The following is a 21244-nucleotide window of genomic DNA, read 5'->3' as shown; positions in this document are numbered from 1 at the left end:
AAAATTCTCATGTCAGTTTGCTTTGCCTTGTATGATCTTCATTGTGCCCAGCTCATCATCTCTGTCTCTTGATTCCTTTACGATGTCTTGTCCTCTAAACAATCTTCAAGTTATCTTGCTTATTTACCAAGGCCAGTTAACTTTTCTTTAACGATCTGGTTTTTTGCAATATTTTAGTAAGTTTGGTTTCCTACAGTGTGGTCTCCACCACTTCCACGCATAGTTGGGACATCATCATATAAACTATGTAGTACTATGTGATATTTAAGAATCCCGTGTAAATTCTCTGAAATACACCACTGGACTTAAGGCAGATCATGACACAGAACCATGAGGACCATGAATGTGTGGGGCAGGACACAAGATAATTGAAGGAACCAGCTATAGTTTGTCCTAAATTGCAGAATAACGATGGAAAGAATAGAACTGTTGTCTGAATAGGCCATGATATATCCCTCTAGAAAAGAACAAGAATTAAGTGTTTGGTTGGGGCATTCTCTGGTGTTAATCTAGCTTCAACTATTTTAGATTCTTACAGAGTAAAAGTTTGTGTGGAGATGCTTTATCTGAGTATCACAAAGCTATAACAATGCTAATGAGACTTGAGGTCATTAAGAAGCATTTGGTGGAAAATTTGATAATGAGCTGTGCAGAAAGTAGTGTCAGTGTCTGAAGGTTGACAAGTGTATCTCATTTAACTGTCAAAATCAGAAAGGCTTATGACTGTAACTAGAGAAAAAACTGCTCTTAAGCCATGTTACTGTATGCATATGCCATGTTACATGTATGTCCACAGACAACCCCTGAAACTTCAGACAACAGAGAGGAAAATGAATGAAATCAATTACCCCTGTGAAGAAGACAGGAAATACTGACAAAATACTACATTTAAAAAGCAGTTAAATCTGATGTGCACTTGGAAGACTTCCTCAAGTGAAGGAAGGAAGTCTACTGACCTTCCTCAACTTCAGCTGTGCACTAGGTCCCTTCCTTATTGTTTATGGCTCTCACAGTCATTGTGTTCCTTGCACAGAAACCACTGGGATGGCTGACGTCTTCTGAAATGGGATGGGTTCTCCTATCTTGTCCAGGCATGTAATCACAGAATCACAGAATGGTTGGGGTTGGAAGGGACCTCTGGAGATCAACTAGTCCAACCCCCCTGCCAAAGCAGGTCCACCCAGAGCAGGTTGCACAGGAATATGTCCAGGTGGGGTTTGAATGTCTCCAGAGATGGAGACTCCACCACCTCTCTGGGCAGCCTCTTCCAGGGCTCTGCCACCCTCACAGGAAAGAAGTTCCTCCTCATGTTTAGGTGGAACTTCTTATGTTCTGGTTTGTGCCCCTTTCCTCTTGTCCTGTCACTGGGCACCACTGAAAAGAGACTGACCCCATCCTCCTGACATCCACCCTTTAAGTACATTTGATCAGATTCCCCCTCAGCCTTCTCTTCTCCAGACTAAAGAGACCCAAGTCCCTCAGCCTTTCCTCATCAGAGAGGTGGTCCAGGCCCCTAATCATCTTTGTAGCCCTCTGCTGTACCCTCTCCAGCAGTTCCCTGTCCTTCTTGAACTGGGGGCCCAGAACTGGACACAGGGCTCCAGATGGGGCCTCCCCAGAGCAGAGTAGAGGGGCAGGACCTGCTGGCTGCACTCTTCTGGCTAACTTCATAGCCAGAGACAGGAGGGTGTCAGGGAATGGATGGGTGCTACACCATGCAACATTGGGACAGAGTCTGATGAGGCATTGTGAAGAAGAAGGGCAACTTGTGACATCCCATATAGATGCCATAGAATCTGGAAGAAGGGAGGATGCAGTTTGCTTCTGGTGTGTTTTTTAACAGGCGGTCTAGGTTTATGTTCTGACAAATTAGACCAAGCCATCACTGTAGATGCTTCTGCTCTGTTTTCACCGGCCTGCTCTTCAAGTCGGCATGTGAAGTCTTCTTTCACAGGCTGAGCCATTTTGGCGTGAGTCACTCTAAAGGGAGTAGTACCTTGGAAATGCATGCAGGACTAAAAGACACTAAAACTCCATGGACTATTTTCCCCTTATTCTGAGCATATGTAACAGCACCTGGTGCCTGGGCGAGAGGATAAAAGGCTATGCTGATACTGAAATCTGGCAGGGAGATTTCTGCTTGTGCAAAAATTCCTTAGCTGCTACATGAATTGTCAAAACTATTCAGTGATAGCACCTGCAGATGCTAATTTAAAGGCAGATCAGATATTTATAGGTGGTTCAGATATGTTTACATGAACTATAATCATTTTACTGCAGTGTTCATATAAACCAAGGGGTGATGGAATTAGATAGACGAGAACCTGATCACCGATGGTATAAAATTATCTATTCCTGATGGTGTTAGGAGTAAAGCACTGTGTATGTGACTTCAAAGGATGTCTTTAAATCCTTATTTTTTTTTATAGACTTTAACTTCCTTCCTCATAGAATGTTTTTTTGGGAAGTAACCTAAAAATGGTGGACTCTGGAACACATATGACTAGAAATTGGGATTTGAGGAGAATAAACTCTAATTTCTGCTATCAAAATCATGATATAACACGATGTATCTATTTGGAAAACCTAACGTTACATTTCCTCTTTAGATCTGACCCATAGTTTTGATTCCTCTTTTTCTGAGCTGTCTTTGCTACTTCCCAAAGGTCTTTGTAAATAAATGCATAGTGAGTGTTCTGTCAGAGCAGAACGTACAGAGCATCCAGATAATAAAAGCTTCAGATGCAAGTTATGTTCCCCACTAAGTTCGGGTTTTTTTAGGTAATGTAATTTTAGGCAAGTTTGTCCTTTTCTATATTTAAATGGGCTTTGATTTGTCTAGAGTGCAGCCTTTTACACAGAAATGTAACAAAGAACCCCCTAGGATTTGTATTTTGGGTTTTAGAAAAGTTTTTACTCTTCTTCAGTGTGCAAATACCTTTGAAACATGTAATCGTTCAAAGGAAACAGCTAATTTCTGTCTAATCATGTGGCAGAAAGGTAGGAAAGAAGACGATATCATGTCATACAATTTATATTTCTAATTAAACAATAATATATGGATATGTCAGAAAGAATAACCTTTCAAATCTTCCATATAATCCCTGGTTTGGCTCTGGACGCTGTGATGTAATCCCAGGGAATGGATACAGGTATATGTGCGGTTTGGTACATGTATTTGCATAAAGAATAGTTTTTGTACGTGTGCCCAGGAGTGGTAAGGCCAGCTTTAGTGACTCAGTTTCTGGCAGAAACTTCTGGTTTGTTAATATTCCTGAAATTTGGCAACAAATGACTTCAAAGTCCCAAGGGGAAAAAAAAAAATGTTTCCAAACCAAAGGCATTGGTACAGAAATAATTTTTGGGGATAAATTCTCTGATTGGAGTTCATGCACAGAATGTTAGGGAGTTTATGTCTTCAAATGTCACCAAAACTTTTGATTATATATATATTATATATATATATACATATTTTTTTTCTTTCCTGTCTTGCATTTTATATTAGTTTTCTGCCTGTGTACTTTTTCTAAGTGAATATTCTTGCAGAGGAGAAAGCACAGATGATTTGTGTCACTATTTTTCATTCTTTTTTTACTTTATTTTCTTTTTTGTTACCTTAGTTTTATTGAACCTCTTGTTTCAAAGAGCTGAATATTACCCGTGTTTGTTTTGCTTCAAAGACTTTGTCCTAAGCAAAGTCTTTTATTTGCATCTTTTTGCTTTTGAGAGTGGCAAATAAGTAAAGGAAATTCTATATAGTAGTGCTTTATAACTTTTAAAAATCTCCTTTCGCTTTGGAAATTTTTTGGGAAAAACCATATTTTTCCTTTTGTTACTCAACACTTCTGATAAGGCAGAAAACCAAAAAGAATTACAACAAAAGAAAAAGTTGTGGTAAAAAAAAATTAGTCAAAAAAGTTTCCATTTTGCTTGAGTTGAATCTGGGCAGTGATTAATTTGTCCAGCTCTGATGCATAGATAACCACAATAGTGTCTTCATTGTCTTCCCTTGGTTGTTTAAATGTTAAATATCGTTAAAATAAACCACTTTATCTTTCCTTTTCCGGAGTGGTGTACCACTTTGGTATTTTACTTATTCTTTTTAAAAAAATAGAGAAACCCTAAAGAAAAAAATAATTCAGAAAATGTTTTTACTGATCCTAGTGGTTATCAGAGACAGGGAAAATAAATTAATTTTCAAGAGTTGGTAGGTTGATTTGCCAAGTTGTCAGAGTAACACACTGGTTTGCCTTTTCTTTCCGACTTGTGTTTCTTTTGAACATCTTACTGTATGCAAAATAGATATTATCTGTGTGATTTCAAATGACTTTTTGAGTTCATGGGTCTAAGTTTGACCTCTAAAATGCACAAGATATGATAATTTTTAATCCCAAACCTTAATTAGTTTTATGGCAAACTCCCAGTGAGTGTGTTTTTTAAAAGAATGACCAAAGTCTCTCTATTTTCAAAAGCTACACTATGTCTTGGGAAGGGAACAGTATAAGACAGGAGATGTGTATCGAGTGCTCAGACAGAAATCCCAGAAGGATCAGACTTCTGTCCTGCCTCTCTTCTACCAGAATTTCCCACTGAATAACTTCTCCAAGTCATAATTTCAGACCTATCAGAAGTTCCACAAAATACTGTGATAATAAAAGCATCGTCTATTATCGAAAATTATGTAAGTTGGGAAGAAACCAGAAGATTTTCAGATGAAGCATATATCTCTTTAAAAGGAGCAGCATGTGTCTGTGTCCTTGCATTATGCAGTATTTTCAGAGACAACATTTCCCTCTCAGTTTGATTTAACAGCTATTCTATTTCCTTAAAGGCTGCACATGTGGGATAGACGTGTTGTTTCTGACATAAATGTCAAGTGGCATAAGAGAAATGGAAGAGCTCTCCTTGTTTGAAGAAAGATAAGTGTTTGCATGTTACTAAAAATAGACTTAGACTTGAGAGGTGTACACTAGGTACGTAGAATTTGCATGTGGATTGCATCTTATACACACGTACTAACATAGTGTTCTCATGGTAGGACTGGGTTTGGAAATGTGGCACTTAGTGCCCCGTGTTCATCTGGAGATAGCCCTAGTGACTTTACTGACAGGGAATTGGTGTCTGGTTTTAGTTATGAAGGAAGAACACAGTATAAGATGCTTTGAGTTAATGATGTGTCACTAGAACATCTTTTCCAAGAACTATCGTTCAACAGTAGCTGTATTTTTTTTTTTTTAATCTCAGGCTGGTTGTAAAAAGATGGACTGGCACGAGGAGGTTGGTACACTTGTAAACATTTAAAAATGCTGCTGAGAAATTCTAAGGAGACCGAGAGGATTTTTTAGTTCTTTTGAATGCACCAGGCTTGATTTCCAGTAATGAAAGCAGTAGGAGCGTATCTGAAAATGGAGTTAATATTACTTTCTCTTGTCCTGAAAATTATTGTACTGGCCCTCAATTTACCAGAGGGTAACGTCCATTTCATCAGGTCCTTCATTTGGAGATCTTGTCAAGAAATCTCTTTCTCTTTTCCACTACAAAACACATTTAACCCCCTCAACAATTTAAAAAGATAAGTGCTTTCCCAAGCCTTTCCCCCTTCTTTTCCCTTGCTGCCTTTGATGTGTGCTTTGCAAGCTAAGTCTTTATTGCAGTGTTTATAGATCCTTTCTGTTTGGTGCTACCCCGTGATGTATATCAGCAATAGCAGTTGCTTCTGGATGCAAACCATATAGGGAGGAAGCCAGGAGATCATCAGCTTGGGGAAGCTCGTTGGTCATAATTTGAGGCTCTGGATAACAGTTTAATATAGCTCTTAGAGACACACAAACACACACACACACACACACACAACTCTTTCACAAGTCCTAGAAAAAATGGTTCACAGGGGAAGAAAGAGTGTTAAGTCTGAAAAGACTGACAAAGACTGTAATTTTTCCCCTGTGAGATAATGGTTTGAAGCCAGCAGCAGATAAAAGATTGCTGTAAGAATGGCTTAATTCCCCATCTTGTAAAAGGATTAGATAATTCAGACTCTTTATGGATTCCTTACTCTGGGAAATATATTTCCACTTTTGGTTCTCCTCAGAAATAGCTGCAGAGTGTACTTATTTAAATGCACAAAGACCTGCATTCAGACATTTTGAAAAGGCAAAGAGCACACAGAAAAAAAGATTATTTTGCAGGCTGTGTCAATGTGTAAGTTTTTGCTCAGCAAGTGGATATTCTGGTTTTACCAGCTGAAAACATTATGGCTGTGAATTACGTATTGTTGACAGGGAAACGTTCCACAAAAATCTCCAAAAGTGACTGGCAAATAATGCTTTCCATTTGCAGAAAGAGAAAATTCATTTTTAACTATGGGTTTTATAAATTTTCAAAACACTTGCTGTGTTTTAGTATGCAAGCACTGAGAAATAGCATCCTTAAGAAAGTGAATGCAAAAATAACAAACAGACTGTGATCTGAGTAGTGTCAGTGAAAATGGAGCTATTTTAGATGAATTGTACCTTGGATGAGGGTGAAACTCAAAGAACACAAATGCTGTATATCTCACATAAATAGAATTGATGGTAGTAACAACATACTCCTGTCTGAGAGCTTTGCACCACTTCTTTAAAATGGATTTAAAGGAATTATAAATCTCTGCTGGGGAGAATGTTGAATACATCACTAAGTTTATATTTCTACATTTTATTCAGAAATTTTGTTAAATATCTGTATTTATTCAAGTAGTCTTACAGTTTAATTTTGGAAATGTCTGCCTTCCTGGATAATGTTCTGCAAGATAATCCAATAGTGCTCATGCTTCATTTCTCTTCAATGCAGAAGCTTCCTGTATTTTACTCTATGGTGACAACAGAAGCTATGGCACTGATTTTTTTTAATAGCACAAGGTGACGTGCTGCAGAGCTTTCCCATTATTGCTTCAGAACTGGGAGATGCCAGCCACTCTCTTTACTCACTGAATTCATGATCCTCTGTTGTTTGCCCCCATAGATCTAAGGCATTTTTCTTCTGTGGTTTATTGATCTGAAATTTGTATAAACTTCTTTTAAAACTTAATCTTTGTTAGGAAGCTAGAGCAAGTAGCTAAAACAGATGTAGAGTTTTATCAGAAGAGTACTTTTGCCTGTGTATTGTTTATTAATATTTATTTAATATAATTTTACCATTATACTGACTGGCATAGTCTGTACTGGAAAACTGACATCTTTTTGTCTCTGTACCTGTGAATCTATTGAGAATTTTGCTGGCACAGGTTTAACGTTTTTATTTTTGTAAAAGACATTTGTGGAACAAATGGAGTAGGTCAAAATTTCCTGGCTTTATATTTGGGTGCTGGAGAAGCTTTGGATTTTACACCAGCATAAAGGAGTGCAGAACTTGTGGAGACAGTAAGTCAAGGTACATGAGATCAGAATTTGGATCAGTATGTTTGAGAACAAAGAATGAAATAAACTCTCCGTAATATAGGCAAGTCAGGACAAACGATTATAGAACTTGGAGTTCTGTTACTGGTGTGGTGTTGAGGTTGCTAGGGAAAGGTGCAAGAAAACATTCAATATAACCTAAAAGCATGTGGGGGCTTTCAGGACTTTTGTTGTCTGATCTCTGTTGCTATAACGTCCCTGGAGTTATGTGTTCTAGGGAAATTATAATTCAATATTACAGTGATATCAGAGAGAGATGTTAGATGCAGATGTAATATTTTAAATTACAGAAAGGGAGCAGATGATTTGAAAGGAAAAAAGAATAAAAAGGAAGTCCAATTTATCCTTTACCTCATCCCTGGCTGAAATTCCCTTTGGTTGCCAAAGAAACATCATCATGTTCTATTTTTAATTAGTTTATTTTGTTAATAAGTTCATGATATTCATTAATCTTACAAAATGTATATTAGAGTTTTTGATCCAAATTAATGACTACTTCATAAAGAAACTAACTGTACATCACAAAATATTTGTTAGGATCTTTTCAAGAGGTAACCCACTTTGAAACAATTTCAGCAAGATCAGTGATTCAACAAGCCAAAATCTCCTTGATTGAGATTCTAATACAAACATGACACTAGCTCTGTTTTTCAGAGCTGAGAGCTTTTCTTGAAAAAAAGCCTTGAAAATGTACACTGATCTTGGGTGAACACTAAACCATCTTCACTGCTCTTTTTGCTGAAAGACTTAAGGATTCTTTGCTGAACTTTCCCCTAGTCCTCACCGTGTTTGTCTAAAGTGAGCTGAGTCTTCAGCAAAGCAGATCAGGAATTTTCCAAGGAAATGTGTGCTCTTTAGGAAATAATGATTCACAGAAACCAAAACGTTTTACAGAAATTATCCAGATTCAACAAAATTTAGCTGACACAGGGCAGAACAGAGAGAATGGCCGGAGCTGCAATTCTCAGGCTTGTAATTTCCCACTTCCTCCTCGGGGAGTGCCCTTTACTGTCTTGGAGCCCCCCGGAGGAATTTTTCTTTATTACTAAAGAACCAGCAGAAGCATCTGTATTGTCTTGAAATAACAGGTTTTCAGGATTTCTTCTCATGTAGAATTTCGAAGTTTCTGTTGTTGTTCACCTCTGAATCAGAGTTTGAACAAATTTATACAGCTCGTTTGGTGTATTTAAAGAGAAAAAGAAGACCTATAGTCATGTACCAGAATTTGAAGGCCAGCCATGTACACAGTAATTATCTAACTCTTGCCAGTAGCTGTTTATTTGGGGATTAAAGGAGAGTTTGTCCAAAAATTATAACCTTTATTCTCTTTGGGGTTTTTTTGGTTCATTTTTTGAAGGAATAGAATTCAGTTATTTGAATTAAGTGATGTATTTCTGGTAGACTATGTCAGAATATTATTAATCTAAATATAATCAAAATTCCTCTGTTTGTGAGTGAACAATCACCCTCCTCTGAAGGTGAATCTCCTCTCCCATTTAGTATTTGATTTGACACAAAAATTTCCTAAAACACTACCTTTACTATACACTAGCACACTAGCAGTAATTTATAAAGCGCATACTTTGAATTAATAGTCTACACAAAGAACAAGTACTAAGGAGCATATATCTCACTATTAGGTATCACAAACATTTCCATTTCTTTGTTTTCAGGATATTTTATTCCTTCTCATTAGGCCATGATGTTAAAAAGTACCTATGCTTGTGGTTAAGAGGTTTTAATTATTTTTATGAGTCTGATTTATTCCTTGGAAGTAATTTTTTTTCTTCTAGTCCATTAATATTGCAAGAATGGTGTTCATCAGTGAACTTTTTTTTTTTTTTTGTAATATTCTGCCATAACATGGAGTTTACTTTAGTTTCTTTTATTGCTAATTTTAAGAATATCATAGGACAACAGTGTTGACATAGCGGACAATCATAGTGTACGTCTACATTTGGTGCACTGCAGGAGTTGTTAGGTGGGAATTTGTTCTTCTTCTCTACTTGCAGTCATGCACACACTCAAGTATAGACATACCCACAGTTGCCCTCAAAGCAGGACTTTGTTTTACCTCTTAAAAATCCACTTGCTGAAGCCTAAATGTTTCCGCAAATTTCAAATCTGAAAATGCATGCCAACTTTAAATCGTGGAGGAAAAAAAAAAAAAAACCAATAATTTTAATTCAGCTTCCTCAACTGTGTTATTTTTTTCCCCAAGATACAGTTTAATTCCAGTGTCCTGTTGTCTAAAACCTCTGCAGCCATATGAGGGCTACGGCATTGTTTTAGGGGTGATACAAGCGGAGAAATCATAGCTCCTCTAGTGTTACTCTCTCCTTCCATCCCCGCTATACCCATGCTTTATTAGGTACCCATTACAGTAAGTCATTTTAGGATGCTGTTAGATGGATTTTGGATTCATATAAGGAATTGTATTGTAGGATTGTCTTGTCTCTTGCTTTTCAGCATCTAAGAAAGGTCATAAATCTGACATCTTTCTAAAGCAACAATTGCCATAATGTCAAGAAGCTGTTCTCTTAATAGCTCATGTAGATTGGATATTGATGGGTATCGGAGAGGCTGGAAAACAAGACCACTAGTTCTGTCACAAAAAAAGGAGGGGGAAGTGTAATGACATGCCATCTAGCTGATTACAATAAAGAAGAGCAATAAACTCAGCTGTACCTTGGATATTGTCAGCATTTATTTTCTTGTCAAAGAAATTTTGGGAAGGACTAGTTTTCAGATAGTAGTGACAAGTTTCCCCACTCAGTCTGCTTCAGTAATATCACTTTGATTAGAAGAAAAGATCGCTAGGGAACGTCCTAGTGAACTGTGTTTGAAAAAGTAGATGTCATTTCAGAGATTTGCATATTGCAGAGAACAGACCTTCCTTATGTAAGGGTCCTTTCTTGTGTCTACTTCTACATACCTGTAATGAGATAAAAATATGTAGATAGCTGCAACTGTAATATTTTTTGGCATAATTAAGTAGCATGTGTGATAGTATCAAAAGGACTTACTGGTAAATTTCAGAAACTAAAAAGGGAAATGCTCTTAGTTTTTCAGTCATCTAATGGCGAATATGTTGTGGCTATGGAAAACTCATTGTTGACTTGAAAAAAAAAAAGCCTTACAGCATGTATTCATTCATACTACTTATTCATTCCTTCTTTAGTACTAACAGAATACTCTTTGTTTTATGCAAATACATGGAAGAATCTGACTCTATAATCTGATTCAAATAGACAGTACAATCTAGAAACAAGGGATATGCTGGGTGACTGTTCAAGCTCAAAGCAAAGCTGATCTTGCAGAATGACTGTTCATGCTGTGCCAATTAATTTCCAGCTGCTAAGTAATGCTAGACGAAAGATCAAGATGCACTCAGTGTTTTCTCCTGCTAGTAATGATTTGGATTGCCACAGGGATGTTATTCCGGCTTTGAAAACAAGGTGGGAGGATGAGGAGGTTGCTATGAAGGGAAATAAACTTAGTCGATGAGGCATTTCCTCATTAAGTTATGCCATCAGAAATGCTCAAGAGTAATTCTTGGAGTGCTAGAATGGGTTTTTCTGAAAGGTCAGTCACAAGAGAAGCTTGAGACTCTCTAGAGCTTGATGATCTCTTCCAGCTGGACTCCACCAAACAGCCACTCGACGGAGCTCATCTACCAGGCAGGAAACGCTGATCTGTGCTGAATCCTTAGCCCACCTGCACGGTGTACAGTGTCCCTGTCACTAAATTCTTGTTACAGATACTTACATGCTGCATGTTTAACCCCGGGAAAATTCCCCTGGAACATTCTGTCATCTTGAAAATGGAAATAAGTTGAAACATTTATGTCCATTAGTCTGCTTTGTTTCACCTTTTTTTTTTTTTTTTTTTTTTTTTTTTTTTGCAACAAATGGAACTAGAGTAGGAACTAGTATCTGATACTTCTCTAGGGTATTGCTTCTTGCACTGCCTGTGGGATGAAATCAATGTCAGTGAGTTGTTTTCCACCTCTGTAGTCATAGGGATTTACAAGTGTTTCATTAAGACTGTTGGTAATTGTGATACCATGGAACAATGTGTTCTGAGATGTTATGGGGCACTCAAAACTGCCAGTGAAATATCGAAGACAGTCAAACAGAGCTTGTCATATTAGTCAGAATGGGGTTTTATGGAGGTTATTTCCCACAGCTTCATTGGTGAGAGGTTACGCAACGTAAATCACGGAGTTAACCTCATTTTCATTTCAGGTTAGCAACTGGGATTCAAATAATAATTTCATCTTAGTGATTTTTCATCTGGTAAAATAGGTGACTTCTATTGAAATATCCAACTGTAATATCCTCACCTTGATGACGTGTCCTGTTCTCCAACAATCTTATGTTTTAAGAAAGAAAAATACCCCAAGTGCTCGAGTTCAGCAATGCACGTAACATGGGCATGATTTTAAACCCAAGAGTAATCTATTTAGATAAACGCGTTACTGAATGAAAACTGCAATGGTTGTTTCATAACACATTTGTGCATGCTATAGTAATTTTGCATTTTTCTAGCGAAAACTTAAAATGGTTGAACTTTTAGACAAAAAAAGAAAGTTTGGGTTTTTTTAGGTAGGTTACTCCTACTTCAAATACTGCACCATCTTTAACAGAATAATAAACATAGTAGATAAAGGCATCTTACATGGAAACAATATAAAATCTTTGATAAATTGATAGATCTTCTACATTTGTAGAAAACATTGCTTTTTCAGATATCAAGTCAAGAGGAAATGTTTTCCTAATCTCAATCCTGAAGGAACCAACATGTTTTCGTTTTGCTGACTTTAGTCACTGTCATTTCTAAGATAATACTGTGTGTGCTTATAGATTGTTCAGGAGTGTGAAAAGATCTTTTCAAAGCAGTGGATGAAAGTAATCTATCATTTCAATCTTGACTCTATTTTTCCTGTTTACTGTTTCCTTCCTCTGATGAGGCAATGTAGGATTTTATTATGCTGTGACTCATTCAAGGAATGTAGATGAAATAATTTTTTCCTCTTTTTGCATACTCTTGTAGTATCATATTTTCTAAATCATACTGGCAGTACAACTGTTTCACACACCCATCAGCTTGTTTGTTATGATAGACCTGGTATAATGCTGCTGCACCCATCCTGTAGAACTTAGAATCGTAGAATCGTCTAAGTTGGAAGGGACCTTTCAGATCATCTAGTCCAACCATCAACCTAACTCTGATAAAAAAAACCATCACTAAACCATGTCACTAAGCACTATGTTGACCCGTCTTTTGAACATCTTCAGGGATGGTGCCTCCACCACTTCCCTGGGCAGCCTGTTCCAATGCTTAGTAATCCTTTCAGTGTAAAAATTGTTCCTAATATCCAATCTGAACCTCCTGTGGTGCAACTTGAGGCCATTTCCTCTTGTCCTGTCGCCTGTGACATGGGAGAAGAGACCGACCCCCACCTCTCTACAACCCCCTTTCAGGAAGTTGTGGAGAGCAAACTTACTTAGAATGTCTGTGGTCCTGAAGTCCTTGGCAGTTTTCTTGGAACAAGTCCTACAGAATGCAATTTTGGGTCAAAGGAAATTGAAATATTTGCCTGGAGGCTGTTTGTCTTTGTAGCTCTGGAAGCTTCCACATGCAGCTGGTTGAATGTAACAATGGCCTCTAAGCAAGAGATCACATTATAGACAGAATGTATATAGAAAAAAAAAAAAAGTTGGTTATCAGATATCACATTTAGACTCCCATTAAAACAATCAATAGCTGAAATAATGTTTCGGTTAATAACTGATATAGTCCATAAAGTATTAGTAAGAGTATTTTTTAGGTAACTTGTTTTTTGGGTTGTTTTTTTTTTTTTTTTTTTTTTTTAGAGTATACATTGAAAATAACAGCAAACCAAAAAGCTAGCCTCCAGTTTGGAAAAACTCAACTCTTTTTAGATCGCTTTACAAACAAGGATATGACTCTCATATACATCGCTCTTTTAATAATCACCTTTTACAAAGCAGTAGATGAAAAGTTCCAACACATTTTGGTCATCATTTTCAGTTTGTGTGCTGGAGGAATTTCTATCTGGTATCTGGCAATAAAGAATCAAGTCTACCTTGGAGTTTACACTTTTGTGTACATTAGTCTGCAAGAAAAAGAGATGAAAATGCTTTTGTATTACCAGGGACCAGCTAAGCGGGTCTCATAGCTTAGGCCTTCCAGTGTTACTGATGCTTCCAGCGTGGTACAACACGCTTTTCTTGGAAGACATTCAGCAAGAATAAACCAGGGAAGAATGTAGCATAAACAAGGACAGATTAGAAAATACATATCTGGTTGTATAATGAGCTTCTGAAGCATTCAGAAGCTCTTCTGGATTTATGCTTCTTTCTAGTCTATTGCTTAAGAATTTTTAAGTGTTTTCATTTTAATGTGGAGGCGTCATGAATAGTATTACTATTGAAGAAGAAATCAGAATACTCCAAGTAACAATTCTTTTGGCGTGCAATAATAGTGTTTGTGACTTTTTTGTTGCTCGAGTCACATGAGAATCTATTCCGATATGAATCCACATCTAAGAAATACATAAATAAGTTGAAAATTGGATGTGAAAATGTGGTTCAGATATGTCAAACATCTTATTCACCCGTCCACCCACTCAGTTCACCCAGCCATTTCCTCCTACGGAGGGAAATTATATGAAATGTTTTTTTTGACCAGATAGATTGAAAAGATTTTATTTTTTTTTTGCATGTTTTTCAAGAGGCAATGGGCTACTTAAATATATGTAATTTGTAGAGTAAGATGAGAATAATTTCGGTTTTTCATGTCTGGTTTGGGTTTATGAAAGCTCAGAATGGGAATGTATTATAAAATCTTGACAATTCTGATGGGATAAAAGAAGCAGCTCCTACTTCTAGATATATTGGTTTTTTTATGACTGCAGTATAAGCAGAGAAAGTTGGAGTAGTTTTCCTTTTAATTAAACACAAATAAAATAGCAACATGGCTGCAGAGAAGAGTATATTGCTTCTGGTTCCTGGGATTCCATGCATATCCTTATAAGCTTGAATATGTGCTTGCAGTAAACGTGTATGTATGTGATGAAGGAGGATAGGTCAATTTTAATGCAAAGGAAAATTATGTGATTTTTGAGATCTTGCATTTCACATGGTTATTTCATTTGCAATTTCTTTTCTCCCTATTTGAATATCTTTTGATAATGGTCCAAAGTTATTTGCTTCTGTTTGACTGTCACCTTTAGAAAAGCCTGTTTGACAAGGTAGGCATTTAAAGAATTAGTAACCAGAGCATTACAAACCAGGCACAGAGCTATAAGCTATTCATAGAAATCATTTCCAAAATTAGGTTTACAGCTTCTGGGTTTTACACTTTTGTTGCCTCGAGGAGTTTTGTGTTCTGTGGAACTGCCTCCTCAGGTGAGAGTTGTTATGAATTTACATTGAGCTTTCCATCATAAATAAACCATCCCAGGGGCAAAAAAAAGAGGAGATCAAGTAATCGTGTGTGTGTAGGGAATGGTTTTGAGAAGGTACAAACAAATAGGTAACTTAAGATTTAAATATGTTAGATAACTGTGAGAGTCATAAAATGTGAAATTCAGATAGGGTGGATATGGGGGTTCTGCTTGGTCTCAAAGGTTAATTCAAACTTTAGTGTAAAGCAACTGCAGAGAGTGAGAGTACAGAGGGAAAGGAACTTTTTTTTTAAGAGATAAGTTATTTTTTCCCCAAGGTTTTACTTCAATGCATTTTTATGATTCCTGGGCTTTGAAAAATTGAATTGCATTTTTCTTACTCTTTTCACGTCTGAATAAATTCAAAGGAAGATAACCTTTATGTAAATGGCAGTTATATTGTGTTAAGAGCTACAAACTGTTTCTTCTGAGCAGAATCTGTACTCGGGATTCATAAGAGCCTGAAGAGGGATGGTGGGACTCCTGGGATGCTCATTTAAAAGAACAGATACAAGGACTATTTTTGTAAATCTCTGTCAAGGCACTGGGGTCAGCTGAGGCAGGGGGAAAGCCTGAAGACGAAGTCTGCTGTAATTACTGTATTTTTCTTTTAAAATGTAACAAAGGAGGAAACATTCTTGCATGTATTTCCCTGTGGTGGGTTAACCTTGGCTAAGGGCTTTCCCCTGGCCCGGCCGCTTGCTCTCTCCCCAGCAGGACGAGGGGAGAAAATAGGGTGAAAAAGCTTGTGCGTCGAGATAAGGACAGGGAGATTCCTTACCAGTTACTGTTGTGGGTAAAACAGACTTGACTTGTGGAAAATTAGTTGTAATTTATTGCCAATTGAAATAGATTTAGGTAATGAGAAACAAAAAGACAAACATGAAACCCACACTGTTCCTCCCACCTTTCCCAGGCCCAACTTGGCTCCTTCACAACAGGCTTCTCTCCCTGCTGTCTGAGCGGGGAATGGGGGGTTGGGGTCACTCCATAACGGCTCCTCTCTGCCCATCGCAGAATCACAGAATGGTTGGAGTTGGAAGGGACCTCTGGAGATCATCCAGTCTAACCCCCTGCCAGAGCAGGGTCACCCAGAGCAGGTTGCACAGGAACGTGTCCAGGCAGGTTTTGAATGTCTCCAGAGAAGGAGACTCCACCACCTCTCTGGGCAGCCTCTTCCAGGTCTCTGCCACCCTCATAGGAAAGAAGTTCCTCCTCGTGGTCAGATGGAACTTCCTGTGTTTCAGCTTGTGTCCATCACCCCTTGTCCTGTCACCAGGCACCACTGAGAAGATCCTGACCCCATCTTCTTGTCACCTGCCTTTTAGATCTTTATAAACATTGATGAGGTACCCTCTCAGTCCCCTCCAGGCTAAACAGCCCCAGGTGCCCCTCCTTCGTCCTTACACTTTTCATCTCTTATGGCGTGGGCTTTGCCCATGGGATTCAGTCCTTCAGGAAAAAAATCCACTCTGTTGTGGATTCTCCACGGGCCTCAGTCTCTCCAGGACATATCCCCCTGCTCTGGTATGGGTCCTCCATGTGGACATCAGCTCTGGTGTGTGCTCCTCATCATGGGCTGCAGGGGAGTATCTGTTCCTCTGACCTTGCTGTTTTGGTTACTAGACAGTCTGGGATGATATGATTGAAACTTGATGTTGGCTTTTCAGCAAAACTACCCTTTTCATTAGGACAATGTTGTAAGTAGGGTGTGTAGTCAGAGATAACAGCCTTCTATGTCTTATCTGTGGAATACGATTGCAAATGTTTTCATTCCATTTTTCCACAATTTAGATTGCAAGGAGATAATTTGGCAGAAAGGCCAGAAGATGTCTCCATGGTATCTCAAACATCTGAGCCAGCCGTGCCAGACTCTGATGGTAAGTTGTATAAATATTTGCTGCTCATAAAAAAACCCCACAAACACCAACATCTTGAATTTAAGAGTTGGGGTTATGTCTGCAAAAGAAGATTAAACACTTCTGGAGGGTGTTCCTGGGCATTTGAACTCAACTGTTTAGATGTCAAATCCCGTAGAAGAACCCGTAACGTGATATTTTTGTCATGGCCAGTTAGCACTCCAGAATAATTCCTAGGCATACTTTGGGAGCTGCCTTGGGCCAGAATTCATTCTTAGTAGACAGTTTATATGTTAGCACACTATTTTGGATGTAAAATAGCTTAATAGCTTAAACATTGGCTGTTCATTGCCAGTTGGTCTCTATGTCAGAGAATGGTCTTTGAAATATTTAATTTAATAACAAATGCATCCACAGGATGCAAATAATATACAGTAAAAATAAAAAGTTACAGAATTTCTCCCCTGTTTTTAAATTAAGTATCAGAAATACTTCTCTGGTCTCTCCAAGCACTGCTGACTAGAATCAAAACACAATAAAAAGGAGTTTATACAATAGCTCTGAAGAACATTTTTTTTTCTCCTCATACAAACATAATCATACATTGCGCTAATCTGCAGTCAGGACACTCAGCCTTTCTTCAATTTCTGCTCAGATTTTTGAACAGAAAAACACCTGAAAACCAATGAAAAAGGCACTTCCTAAGGGAATATCTTGCCAGAGAATGCCCTGCTTTCCTATGAAAGATTAAGTTGATGAAGGTTAACTTTATCTTAGCTGTCAATGGAATGGAGACAGAAGGGAATAGAGGTTTGGACAGAGAATCTGCAGAGATAAATCTTTCAATCCGTTCCTTTACTGTTGGGCTGAAACAGCTGAGTCTATGAGTTGGAAGATTTGATTTGCAGTTCAGTCTGTGGCTGCTGAAGACAAGTTAGCTGTGTTGATTAATTAATGCAAAACAAATCAGACCTAACTTTTGATTTTAATTATCCTACTAATTGTCTGCTATTCAGTGCTATTAGGTGTGCTATTAAGTATGATGGCAACCTGAGCTTTGACTCATTTCTCTTGCCTCGTTTGTAAACCAATGTACGTCAGCATTGGTAACAAGTATGTCTTTAAAGATAAATTTTTTCAAACCGGTTTTGTGAGAATGCACGGCTTCATGCAATCATGCCATTTGTTTTTCCTTTCACCTGCCATTGATCACTTTATAAAAAAAAAAATTGATAGGGGACTCGGCATCTATTTTGAGATATTCTTACAAGCTTGATGAAGATTGTCAGCAGGAGAGACCCAGACTGGTGACTGCAGTCAAGCCATGTGAAAAGAAGGCAAAATTCTTCTGTTGTGAGAGTCATCCCTAGGAAGGGAGGTGGTGGTGGCTTGTTTGGGATGGGTAAAGGGATATGCGAGCATGAGATTATTGCAGCAGAAACAAGTAGAGTCTTTGGTAAGACATACATGTAGGAAAAAGTTTTACATTTACTGAAACAATTTGGTTGGACCACTTTACATGCTTCTGGAGATTCTGTAGTCAGTATGGATATAGAGAAGACGGAGAGAGCATTCCCTAAAGAACCACCTCCCATAAAAATATAGGTTAAGTAGGTGGGGCAATGACATTCATGTTGGTATAAACACATCTATCTTGTGTCTGCAAATACAAATGAACCTGTTAGTCATATAGCTAGAAAATAGCACAACCCCTAGGGCAAAAGGACTGAGGTCAACAGTGAGGTACTGCCAAATTTCTGTCAAGAGGCGCTCTCAGAAATGTTCAGCCTTTCAAAATATTTTTTTTTCTTCCTAAGATCTTGGCTAGTAATACATTTTGGTTTGAAAAAAGCTCAGCTGGATTTTACAAGTAGGCACAGACTAGAAAAAGGCACAGAACTCAGGCAAATGCCCATTCTATCAATCTTTCCTATAAATGCAGAACATTACTTGTTTTCTGTTTGATATTTATTTCCAATGAATATTATACATGAGAGGAAGATGATAAAAGAGACTCCTAAAAATGTTGTTAGAAACCCCTAAGTAACCAAAGCATCATGTTGCACTGAATTTTTAGTTATGTCCTCTTGAGAATGTGTTATATCATGAAAAAGTGACTAACAGGCTTCTCTTACCAGGTTTATTTGAATTTATTTGCTGCTCTTACTCATCAGTACCGATGACCTTACTGAGAGAAAACTGTGCGTTGGGAAGTGCTGATGCAAGCCATTTGTTCAAGAAAACACAAGCAAGGTGCTGATGCACAGCAAAGTTGAGGGTAGCTTTCTTTAGATAATGATCTGTTTCTGGGTTAGTGGGAAACTGTTTAAGTTGTTAGATCTGGAGCATCTCTCTTGTGGATTTCGGATGAACTAGGTTGAGAAGTAATTGGCAGCACATTTGATCTAACAGCCCTTATAAATAAGCCTTACTAAAGCAATTCCACCTAATAAAGTCAAAGTAATAGCTTATGTAAAAAGATCATCTGCAGCACCAGGCACTGCACTGACCACTGGCTATCTGGATCTGATTCTAATTAACCACAACGCTGATTTCCCTCTAGTATAATCCTGTTGAATTGGACAGAGTTGTGTTTGATCTAAGTAATAAAAATGAGAGATGGGAACGAGGTCTCAAGATTGGAGAACACAACATGCTTTAACGCTGCAGTTTCTTTTTACTGTCTTAAACTCTACCCCTCAAAACTGTTTCTCTTTCCCATTGGACCACTTCACAGGAAAGAACTAAGGGAAGAATTTAATAGCCAGGTTCTTGATTTTGATTAAAAGAAGCAGCTTCTGTGACCACACAGCAAATTTCCCCTGTAGATGCCAAGCCTGTCAGGTCAGTCTCTTGGATCAGTCCTCCATTAAGCCTTGCTCTTGTTCTGTACAGATAAATGGGGAGAACAGTGGATGCTTCAGAAGAGATGCTGCAACAGGATCGATGCAGTAAAATATCTGCATCTGTCAACCCCCAGTCTGTTTTTCAGGTTGGGGGGATTGTAGAGGTCATCTACTACTGTGCTTTTTTTAAAAAAATTTGTATATTAAGAAATAATACCACTAAAGGGTAATCATTCATTTAATCCCAGTTGCCTATAAGTACCACAGGACCTTGTATCACTTGTTTCAGTTTCTTTTGCTGAAAAGGACCTTACCCTTTGAGTGACAGCCGTGATATAAGGCAGGAAGACATTATTGCAAATAAGATCTTTGCAGTCAGTGCGTTCTTGTAGAGGAAATCTTAAAATACAGTAACTTACTAGGGAGTAAACTCTTAATACTGGAGAAATGAAAAGTGTAGCACTTCTAACTTTGTCCGGGAAAAGCTGTTTGTAAAGTGAGTTACTTTGCAGTGCAGTGGCAACGCCACATATTTCTGAGGTGTGGGCAAAGACTTGTTTCTTTTTTTGCTCTACCTGGAATGATATAATTGGTCTGAGATTGATAGATTATATGATACTGTGCCACAGTGTGTACGTGTGGTATTTCCTCTTCTATTGTGTTATTAGATCTACAGATTATGCTGTGATATATAATATTTAGTTTGCTAAATAAATTTTACTAAGCAAATTTCACACCGGTAGCTCATTCTCTATCAAACAGGAGTCACTACTTTTTATTATTTGCAAATTAGCCAGCTCCTGTTTGAAGAAACTTGAAAAGACTAGGATGTGTAGCTTCTACTTTTTTTTTTTTTTCCTTTAAAGCGACAATATAGTAGAAAATTCAAAACAAGCATTTGAATGTAGAGGAAAAATTTGGAACTGGGGATGTTCAATAGAAATAGGAATGTATGAAACACATATAATGCTATTCCAGATAGAACTGCATGAGCAGGGTAAAAAGATTAATAAGGATGCAAATACATGGGAATTTGGGTTGAGAACTAGATATGGCAGTGGCAAAAATGTGTCATCATCTCCCACTTCCTGCACAGTTCTCTGACCACAACTTTGCATCATGACCACCTCTTCTTCCTCTGCTTTCCTTTGCGTTTGCAATGAATGTGGTAACCACCATTGCCGTAGTTCAGTGTAGGTCTGACTTTATAATTGTCTGAGATGTTTAACAAATCAGAATACTTTGGAAAGGTGAGGACCTCCCTGCGAAGTGTCTGAATAGCAGCAGAACCTGGAGAAGACCAGGGCATCTTCTTTTCTTAGGCTGCTTATGCACAGCATCTAAGTGCCCAGCAGACTGTCAGGCAAATTGGGAAACTCCATAGCATCTGACTTGGAAATCGCTTTCTCTGACATAGGTACATAAATTCGGTTGTAAGTCGTTAACATATGTGTCAAAGAGGCATTCTAGGCTTCTCCCCAAGTCATGTTGTTTTACAAATGTGACAGTAAGGGCAAAAATTATAGCTTGCATGGCTTTTAAACATTGCCTAAAGTGACCAGAACTTCTTACTTCAAGGATCTTAACTATATTCTAATTAGTTTAACAGAATTAATTCATTTTAATTTTGTT

General features: G+C 37.9%; 1 protein-coding gene across 1 annotated transcript in view; it reads left to right on the top strand.

Annotated features, from left to right (window-relative positions):
- C4H8orf34 (chromosome 4 C8orf34 homolog) overlaps positions 1-21244 on the top strand; it is a 158911-nt gene that overhangs the window by 114358 nt on the left and 23309 nt on the right. Inside the window, exon 9 of the mRNA XM_074146679.1 lies at positions 16702-16787. Within this exon, the coding sequence (XP_074002780.1) occupies positions 16702-16787 (86 nt within the window). The remainder of the gene's footprint in view (positions 1-16701; positions 16788-21244) is intronic.

This window comes from Numenius arquata, chromosome 4 (genome assembly GCF_964106895.1).
Source record: "Numenius arquata chromosome 4, bNumArq3.hap1.1, whole genome shotgun sequence".
NCBI lineage: Eukaryota > Metazoa > Chordata > Aves > Charadriiformes > Scolopacidae > Numenius > Numenius arquata.
The sequence above is the reverse complement of the archived record's forward strand: the minus strand, read 5'-3'. Positions and strand labels throughout refer to the sequence as shown.